This window comes from Capsicum annuum, chromosome 11, assembly GCF_002878395.1.
Source record: "Capsicum annuum cultivar UCD-10X-F1 chromosome 11, UCD10Xv1.1, whole genome shotgun sequence".
Lineage (NCBI taxonomy): Eukaryota > Viridiplantae > Streptophyta > Magnoliopsida > Solanales > Solanaceae > Capsicum > Capsicum annuum.
In genome coordinates, this window is record NC_061121.1 from 228,771,576 (window position 1) to 228,782,801 (window position 11,226).

Sequence of the window (11,226 nt, forward strand, 5' to 3'; positions counted from 1 at the left end):
TCATCCGTAATAAGCTTCCACGTTTTTTGCAAATTTAATTTTATTTTGCCTTTTTGAGGAGTGATAACTCATTCTTTAATTCCATATATGAACAACTAGCAAGAAAATCAAGAAATTTAATCTACAACAACATATTTTAAGTAGATAGATATTCAACTTAAATAAAATAAATCAAAAATCAAATATGTTTAGAAAATATTGTATTGAAGAAGTCATATTGAAAATTATAGAAATAAAAAATAGTAAAAATAAATAATATAATAATTGAAATAAATAAAATAACAAATCATAATGATATGATAAAGAATAAGATAGTAGGAGACAGGGGCGGAGCTATCCTTCAGGTAGGGTTCATCCGAACTCCCTTCATCGGAAAATTATGCTATAAATTATTTTTTATGTATGTATAGTAAATGTTGAACCCCTCGGTTAATTTATATGTTCACTAATAAACCCCTTAGTGAAAATTCTGATTTCGTCACTGACTAAGAGATATGACTTCTTCAATATTTTATTGATTGACTAGCTGTTAGTACATTTAAAAACTAATAATTTACAAATCGAATCAATAAGCATAATTATTCGCCCAATTCATTTGATAAGTTACCTATATAGTCAGGATGAATTGACAAATTTATGTTCTTTTAAATGATCAAACGTGTAAATTATGACATATGGTAGCAGCTAGGGGTGTTTATGAGGTTTGGGTCGGTTATTGGTCAATATCATAACCAAATCAACTTAGTCGGTTTTTAAATTTCTAAAATCAAACCAAACCAACACAAAAAATAACCGTAAGTTTGGTTCTTGTCGGTTTAGTTCGGTTTGGTTCGATTTTTCGGTTTATAACTTTAGTTAATGATAAAAGTTGAAATTTTTCTTAAAAAAATTCAATCCAACATATGAGATGTCAACCGAGTGTTGTTCCTCAACCTTGAAACTAATATGTCAATTTAGTGTTATACTTAGGCAACGCCATATGAACGCTTTTACAAATGTATTTAGAAACTTAGGCAATGCCATGAACAACACCATATGAATGCTTCCACAAATGTATTTAGAAACTACATATAAGAGAATGATATGATAAACCCTCCAAAAGGTAAACACATAAATTTTTTGTTCAATAGAGATCAAAAAGAAAGTTCAAAACTAGTGATTATCTATAGTCTAATAAAACTCACCTATAAAATCTCATAGGCAACAAGATAATTTTCACAATTAGTATCATTTGTCATTCAAAGTGTGAAAATCATATAGAATCTCCTAACGTACCACCAATTAGATGGAGACATATGACTAAAAGTGCTATGACTAAAGTTAAATTCATGATTAAAATTTAAAATATAAAATATATTTATATTTCATTTATGAATAATATCTAAATAATTTATATATGCATATATATATATATAAGAAAAAATTTATCGGTTCGGTTTGGTTATTTTTTCGGTTATTTTAGAGTAAAACCAAAAACAAACCACATAAGTATTGATTTTAAGAATTTATAATTTATAACCAAACCTAACCAAATGTCGATTTTTTTAATCGGTTTGATTTAGTTCGCGGTTCGATTTGGTTTTTAACCAAATCATGAACACCCCTAGTAGAAGCAGGGGCGGAGCTACCTTTCAGGTGGGGTTCATCCAAACTTTTTTTGTCGAAAAATTATGTTATATATACATGATTATAATTATTTTTATGTATATATAGTAGATATTTAACTCCTTTTTATTAGTTCGTATATTTACTTATGAACACTTTTAGTGAAAATCCTGATTTCGCCACTGAATAGATAGGTAGACTTTCTATAGTACCATATAACCTATTACTAGATTTCTATACCATCAAAATCATGAAATAAAACAAAATAATGCTTGTTTATATTGTATTTTATATAATTTTGAAATGCACCAGGCCTCTATATTCAAGAAGTCTTGAAACTGCCTTTGGCAGAAATATAAGGTAAGGTTGCGTACAATATCCTTTTGTGGTGGAGTTCTTTCTCGGATTCTGCACATATCGAGAGTTTTAATGTATCAAATTGTTCTTGTATTTGCCTCTCGATGTATAAGCATCACTCTAGCAGGTGTGATGTAGACAACGTACCTAATACAAACATTAGTGACTACTTTTACTGCTCGGACTTGTGACCTATAGGTCACATAGAGATAGTTTACTCGAGTATAGTCGATCTACTTTGTGACTTTTGGGCGCCTCGAAGGAGGGGCTCCACAAATCAAACACCCACAACCAAATGACCGCCCAATATTGGTCCCAATGTCAATACCAAAATCAATGCTAATACCAATATTGACACCATCCATGTCCATAGTAGTCCAACAAAGCCTCTAACTAAAATTAAAGTATATCCAGTCAGGATATGCGCCTCGAAGGAGGGGCTCCACAAACTTCTTCAATTCCTCGAAGGTCAAGTCTTTGGTTATCAAATAATTAAACAACTGCAGCAATTTACACTGAATTATGAGTTCAATCCATTTGTGAGCTAATCCAGTCAAATCTTACTTGTACAATGAAAAGAGCCACTAGTTTATCTCTCCAGCGAACAAATTGATCAAAGGTGTGCGTTCGTAGTTTCGCCCAACTTATCTACACCTTAATTAATTTCATGTGATATTTACTACGTGCAAGTTCAATAAAATCGAGCTAATATGTGATCCTGAGCATCGATTTCAACACTAAATAGTACTTTATCAATTATTAAGGATCCGTTTAGCCATAAAAATAAAAAATATATTCATTCATTTGATATTTTTGAAGTTGAAAATGACGTTGGAGTTGTGTTTGGCCTTATTATTTTAGTAATGAAGTATTTTTGAAGTTAAAAAATATAAAATGTGAAAATAATTTTTAAATAATTTAGAGTTTTATGAAAATTGAGTTATTTTATGAAAATAAAAAAATTTAGAATTTTCTTGAAAAAAAAAGTAAATTAAAAAGTGCAAAATGTAAGTCCAAAAATAGTGAAAACACTTCAAATTTCAAAATTTAAATATTGTGCAAATATATTTTGAAATATTCATGATGAAACAAATATTTCAAAATAAAATAAAAATATATTTCAAAATATTATAAACAATATTCATGACCAAACGCGTACTTACTATTTATCAATGGCTTTCACTTAACTAATCTTAACGGACTCTAAATTTGCATTATTTCCAAAAGCTTTTCATTATTTTTATTTTTTTTGACATATTTCTAAATTTATTTTCAAATTTATTTTATTTCTTTCTTAATTTTTTTTTCTCACCTGGTGTTCAGTATTTTTTATTGAAACTCAATTAATTTTAATTCATACTAGAAGTTCCATATTGAAGGTAAATCGTTCTTTAACATATCCAACAAGGTTCGAATATATGACATGTGAATATGAGATTAAAGATGAACGAGTATTTACATCAATTTCAGTTGTTGCCGTATGTCATATTCTCTCCATTTCAAAATAGTTGATCCTTATTGATTTGATACTCCCTTTAAGAAAAAATTTATTAAGAATTTATTTTATCAAATTAGTCTTATTAATTATGCTTTAAAAATATAAATTTAAGTATAGTCATTTAATGATAGGATACAATTGAAAGAACATAATATAATTCTCTTGATTTTATAAAAAAATTAATTAAATTGAAATAAATATTTTTAGTAAGATAGGTTAATTATTTTATTAATTGCTACGTATCTTATCCAACAATTACAGTTATTTTGAAACTTTAAATTTTTGGACTTGCTATATTTACTGAGTAAATACTCCCTCTGTCTCATTTTTACTTATCTCAAATTTTTTAATTTGATTTCTCATTTTACTTATCATTTTTCATTAATCAAGATAAGATAATTTTTTTTTCTTTTTTACCCTGAATATTAATTATTTTATTTCTAAATTAAAATATAGATATTTTTTAATAGGATATTATGGTAAAGTAGTCCTGTTATTAATTATTATTTTTAATTGATGTATAATATCAAATTGAGACAAGTAAAATGGGACGGAGTGAATAACTTTCAATCGGAGTGATTTTGAGAAATTAATGATCAAGCTCAGTCCATCATGACACGTTTCAATCATAATAAGCTGCCACGTGTTTTGCAAATTTAATTTTGCTTGGCCTTTTTGAGGAGTGGCAATTCATTATATTCTTTAATTAATTCCTTATGAACAACTAGCAAGAGCATCATGAAATTTAATCAAACTACTATTCAACTTAAATAAAACAAATCAGAAGTAAAATATGTATAGAAAATATTGTATTGGTAATGTCATATATTAAAATAATAAAAAATAAAAAATAGTGAAAATAAATAATACAATAACTGAAATAAAAAATACTATAAATCCTAATAATATGATTAAAGAATAAAATAGAAGGAGATCGAGTAATAATAACAACTAATAAGAAAAATTAGAATAACGTTTGACTACCTATTAATCCTTTACCGTAATATTGTTTTATCTAGGGGTATTATAATAAATAAATCGTAGGTGAATCATGTTTTATCCAATTATTTCTCCTAACAGTTTTTCGTGTTAGCTCTATTTTTTTCATATCCATCATAGTCAATCTCTTTTTCAATCTTTCCTTCCTCATCTTGTCCACTATAGAGGCTGCTCCACACTTATTTCGGATATCTTTGTTCTTAATCCTATCTTTCTTAATATATTCATACATCAATCTCAACATCCTTATTTCTGCTGATTTCTTCTCCTGATTATTTAATTTTTTTTTCGCTCATCACTTCAATTCACGCATACAAAATAGCTTATCTAATCATCACTTTATAAACTTATCTTTACGTCTTGAAAACACATTTTTATCATATGAGATATTGAAAATGAGCCTCCATTTTATTTATCCCACTTCAATACGACGTATATTACCATCACTATTTTTCTCATTTCTTTAAATTATTGATCCAAGACATTTTGAATTTTCTCTTTTGGAGATAATCTTTGTATCAATCTGCACTTTCACATACTTCAAATCAGTCATCTGTTATTAAATTAACATTCTAAATATTTTATCTTGACCTTGATCACTTAAAAAAAAAAATCAGTTTCAATTTATATGACATTATTTTATGTGAAATGAAACATTGTTGGAAGATATTTATGACCAAATGTTAGCTTTCCTTGAAAAAAATCATACAAAATAATTAATTCTTGGAAGGGTACAAGAATAAATGCCAATTTTGAATTGTGTTTAAATACCACAATTTTTTTATTTTTTTATTTTCGTAAATTTGTCCACAACGTTTCTAACCAAAATTTAATGTACGGAAAAAAAATCAAAAATATCCTTAATCTATCAAAAAAGGTTCATAAATACCCTCCATCCATTTATGGGTTCAAAAATACCCTTAAAATTTGTTTTTGGGGCCAAATATATGCCTCAAACTTACTGATGAACTCAGGTCAATTTTAACACTTTTAACATCCTATGTGGTAATTTATTATTGATGACACATCTTAAAATTTCAGGTGACATGCATATTTTTTCTAATAATTTACGAAGAGAACATAATGAGTGAGAAAACGTCTAGTTGGTGCAAGATTTCCTATAATTGAAAGTTTTGTTGAAGATGCTGATAACTTTTTTTTATTATTTGTAGTAAAGAACCGTTGTTGAAGGAAGAAAATTAACGAAAACACAAAAATTAGGAAGTATACCAGGGACGATCCATTCTTTCTAAGTATACCAGGGACGATCCATTCCTTCTTCTTTTTGGCAAGAAGTATTGTGGAAGTAATCTAGAATTAAATATATATTTGAAAATAATTATTACTATGAAACATCACTGATTTTTAATTCAGAGAAGCTTCACCGCACTAATTAAAGGAGATAAGCTATGTGTTCTGCAAATTTAAAGTTATGGATCGAAGCCCATTCAGCAAAATCAATTCCCAATTTGCTAGAAAACTTGATCTGCGTGCGTTCATCCCTTAGCAAACTTAACCTGTATTCATCCCTCACCTTGCCAGAAAATTTGATCTACGTTCATCCATTTTAAGATGTGTTTTTTTTTTTTTACTTAAACAAGCATGTTTAACTTTTCATAGCAGAAGAATTCATTTCAGCATACAAGAGAAGATACCATAGTGAAATAGAAAAGTGGCAGTAGATGTATCATAAATGCAGCAATTGAAAAACATCCAAAGGAAAATACAATCCAACAAATAAAAGCCATTTGTTTAGTATTCCTCGTGATCATCATCTTCGCCTTCGTCCAATTCAGCATCAACCTCCTCGTAATCTTTTTTCAGAGCAGCCAGATCTTCACGTGCTTCACTGAACTCACCTTCATCCATACCCTCACCAACATATACAGCCCGTTGCACCTTGGCAAGATCACCTCCAGGAACAACAGTTGGTGGCTGATAGTTGATACCACACTTGAATCCAGTAGGACACCAGTAAACAAATTGGATGGTGCGCTCAGTCTTGATAGTAGTCACAACAACATTCACACTGTTTTAAAATGTGTGACCCATAATAAAATGCCACATGGAATGTTAAAAGTGTTAAAGTTGATCTGAGTTCATTTGTTAGTTTGAGGGGTATGTTTGGCCCTAAAAATAAATATTAAAGATATTTTTGGACCCATAGATGGATGGAGGGTATTTATGAACCTTTTTTGATAGATTAAGGATATTTTTGTCCCTTTTCCGTTTAATGTGTAACTTTTGCAAGATACCTAATATCAATAATAAATCAAAAATTTTAGAGTCTGATTTTTATTATTTTTTGGTTGAGATTTTTTTATTTGGTGTATGGTTAATTTTAATTTTGAAACTATTTAAAGGTAAAATGTTTTTTATAAAAAAATAACTTTTTAATTGACAAAATGAATCCGTTGCTATTAGAAAAACTCTTGAATGAACTATGTAGCTCGTTGATGCAGTAATACTAACTGTTAAGTTTAGAAGAAAATAAATTTCAGGAAATATTTGATTTTATAATGTGATTTTTTTTAGGTATATAATTAGCATTTTTATAACAATAATATATTCAGTGTAATTTTATAAGTGGAGTTCAAAGAGGATAATGTATATATAGATCTTACCCTATAAAATTAAAAATTATTTTCGATAAACTCTCGATTTAAACAAAAATCAATAATATCTTTAATGTATATATTTTCGACAATTTTTTTTTTTCATTTATCAATCAAATATATAATATCATTAGTGATGAAAAGAATGTCCAAACTACTCCGAAGTGTTTTATATAAAAAATATCCCATCATTTAAGTTTCTTAACCTTTGTATCAAGTCAACAACGTCGAGTAAAATGAAATGATGAAAATACAATGATCACACATATTGCCACGTGTTTATATATTTTCTCCGTCTCAAATTATCCATCCCAAATTTTCTAATTTGATTTTTCATTTTATTTATTTTTTTCATTAATAAAAAAGAGACAATTTTTTTTTCATGTTTTACCCTTTGCATTAATTACTTTTTCTTCAAATTAAAATGTAAATATCATTTAATAGGGGTACTATGGTAAACTAGATATGTTATTAATTATTTTTCTTAATTACTGTGTCGTCTTAATTTGAGATGGATAATTTGAGACGAAGAAAATAGCTAATTTTTTTATTTTTTATTTTGAAATCCCAAAATTTTGGAACTTGGAGTAATAATTGATGGAGTAATATGAATTTGAGGCATGATCAATTATCTCCTTTAGAGGTATACGTGTCATGCATTCATGAGCGTTTCCATGCATATAATATTTTCTCTTTAAAAAAAAAAAAAATCCTGAAGCAATAGCAATTTAGCTTCTTTTTGTAAATGTAAAAAAATATATGAAATATATAGGTTACTATAAATTACTTCTAGTATATATATATATTAATTGTTGAATATGCATGGTGAAATTTCTGACTTTGTCACTGATAATAATAAAAGCTAAATTGTTTGATTTTGATAGACAATATAATTTATATACTTTTATTAATTTTCCTTTTTTTTTCATAGAAAGATCATATAATTAAATACCAACACATATATAATTGACTAAAACCAAATCTACACATTCTATTTTAGACCATATGATTGAGTTAATCCACCTATAACCAAGTGTACCATATAATAGGAGTACTAATACTAATTAATTACAACGAATTGACTTTTTCCTACCAATTAATTACAAAATCCATTTGTCAAATAAACCTACCATAGTACTAAACACTAGTTTTATTGTTAGTATTATTTTTTAGTTTGGAGAAATGATGATTCTACACTTTGGAGAAATGATGATTCTACACAAGTTATAAGAAAAAATAAAAAATTTCATATTTAAAAATTGTAAAAATAGTAGTATCATAAGCAACAATTTTAATTTGTGGCCACACAAATGGGAAGAGATGTTTTGCACCAAAAGTTATTTTTTTTTTTGCCAAATTTTAGTTAATTAGGTGATTAATCATATAATAATAATTGTTCTACTAATCTTTCAAAGTGGATATGTGTTAATATCACAACTCTAATAATTGATCAATGTGTTGTTACATGTACAATTCAGGGTTGCATATCGGTCGGTTCGGTTTGGTTTTGAAAAGTATCGGTTTTACTTATTCATTATCGGTTTGTATATATGCTAAACCGTTAAAGAACCATTAAGATATTGGTTAATAGGTTATCGGTTTATCGGTTTTTAATTGTTATCGGTTCGGTTATCGGGTTAACCGTTAACATTAAACATATATAATTTAAAATCCAAAACTAGTAAGCTACTGCAAACTGCCTAGTGCTCTTTTTATACACAAAGCCACAAATATAAATTAGAATATAAAACATTCAAACTAATTAACTAAAGTCATAATTTAAAAACAGTCTACAGGTATAGTACAAACAGAATAGGAAAATCCAAAGCAACAGTCACTCAATTTGAAAATTAAGTTCAAATTACAAACATAGTAATAATACTAATTATTACTCAAGTCTTAGTAAGAATTTTTGCAATTATGATTATTAAAGACGGTCCTTAGCATACTACATCAAAGATTGGATAGAAATTAAGATAAAGCAAAACAATTTTGAACTTTAACATAAGATTGAGGCATTGAGCAGTAAGAATGACATGGTGTGAATCGTCTTTACCTGTTGAGCGTAGCAAATCGTCTTTGCCTATTTGGTGTGAGCTTGAGCACCTCTTCTTCATGTGAATACTGAGACTTGAGAGTGAGAGACGACTGAGTACTGACGAGGAGAGGCGCCACTAAGAGAGCAACTGAGCAAGAGAATCCGCAATTGTACATATTATAAATCCAAAAAGCTTATTCGTAATTTATTTTATTATGAAAATAATAGTATTTTAATTTTAAAACATAGAGAAATATTTATATCTGCACATGTAATAACAATTTGGGGTGACTGTTAAAAAGTTGACAGATAAGTCATATCCTTATTGCCACTCTACAGAACCGTACATAAGATTTTCATCTGGTTTCGAAATACATCGTCTGTATATCAAAATGCATTATTTTACGTGCATAATAATTGTGAAATACATTGTCTATCCACTCATAATAAGTGTATTTTCGTGGTATCTCTCCCTAACTATATATACCTATATACATATAATAAATATATGTAACGTATCTGGAGAAAATTGAAGGAAAGGTGTCTTTTAAGTCTTGAATGAAGGATTGGTGACATTAACCAACTTAAAGGGACAAACGTCATTAGAAAACTTGATTAAGTTAATTGTGGACTTGATTAATATTTTTAAAACTTTCTAATCTTTCCAAAAATACAAATCAACCCAACCCACACACACCACACCCCTCTTCAATCCAAATCAACCACTCTCTCTCTCTCTCTCCAGCTTCTCTCAACTCTCTCCCAACCAACAGTTCTGCAAAATTTCTCCCTTCAATCTCCGGCGATAAATAGTCGGGCGAGTTCCTTTTCAACTTGAGCCAACTACTCTTCTAGTATTGAAATGTGGACTGAATAAAACCCTAATTTCTGGCATTTCTTCTTCTTTTTGTCGTACTGTTGATTCAAATTTATTGGTAATTTTTTATCACAGTTGAGTTCTTAGTGTGTGTGTGTGTGTGATGTGTTGGTGATGCTGGGTTGATTTGTTGTTTGTCTTCATAAAAATAGTATTGCAACAGATGAAACATCTGATGTAACAGATGAAAATACGATGCAACAGATAAAAATCTGATGCGACTATGAAAATCTGATGCAACAAGTGAACAATCTAATAAATCATTCATCTGTTGCGACAGACGACTCTTCTATTTGGAAGAAATCTAAACAATATTGATCCAACAGATAACTGATTAGTGATCTGTTTTTATTCTTTCCAACGGTTTACTCTTTATTTTGCAACATATTAGTGATTGTTTTTATTATTTCGAACGGTTTACTCATCTGTTGCAACAGGTCAGTTATATGTTGCAACAGATAACATACCTGGTGTAATAGATTAGTGATCTGTTTTTATGATTTTCAACGGATTACTCATCCGTTGCAACGGGTCGGTTATATGTTGCATCAGATAAAATACCAGGTGCAACGGATTAGTGTTGTTTTTATGGTTCTCACAGATTACTCATCCGTTGCAACATGTCGGTTATATGTTGCAACAGATTAGTTGTCTGTTGGAACTGTTATATTACTGTTATGCATTAATCAATTATAATCTATGTTATGTTTCTGTTAATTTAAGATAACATGGCTCCCAAAAGAAAAGAAATCGAAGCAAGTCCAAGTAAAGGAACAAGTGCAGTAGCTCAGCTACATCCACCACTCTATGAGATTGCTTTAAAAGCGTTATCTTAATTAGGAGCAGAAGATAATGAACACGGGGAGGAGGAATCTTTCAAAAGAGATGATCCAAATGCTACTAGCCCTTTCACCAAAGAGTTGGTCAAAACCTTCAGCATTGATCGTTATTCTGTGAGAATGCAGTGTGATGGTGCCACAGATTTAACGGGTGATCTCATGGTTAAGTCAGTCATGAAAAAATCTTTCGACGCCTTCAGAAAAATACTTCAAGAACAAAAATTGGACTCTTATTTCAGGGAAAGCTGCTTTGGGCAATTTCTTAATTTGCCGGAGAAAAACAATGCTCGTTTCTAGATGAAAATGGTATATGATTTTCTCAAGCGCAGGTTTATGCATGAAAACAAAGATAAGATAGATGAGGTGTGGATAAATTACTGTGGCATGCCTTCTTGTTT

The 11,226-nt window shown here is 29.0% G+C and overlaps 1 protein-coding gene across 1 annotated transcript; it reads right to left on the minus strand.

Annotated features, from left to right (window-relative positions):
* Positions 1 to 6,036: 6,036 nt before the first annotated feature.
* Positions 6,037 to 9,288, minus strand: LOC124888996 (tubulin alpha chain-like). Its single transcript, XM_047400279.1, has 2 exons — positions 9,131 to 9,288; positions 6,037 to 6,488 (listed from the first exon to the last, which is right to left on the minus strand). The coding sequence occupies exons 1-2, from the start codon at positions 9,286 to 9,288 to the stop codon at positions 6,212 to 6,214; spliced, it is 435 nt and encodes a 144-aa protein (XP_047256235.1). The 3' UTR covers positions 6,037 to 6,211.
* Between the last annotated feature and the right edge of the window lie 1,938 nt (positions 9,289 to 11,226).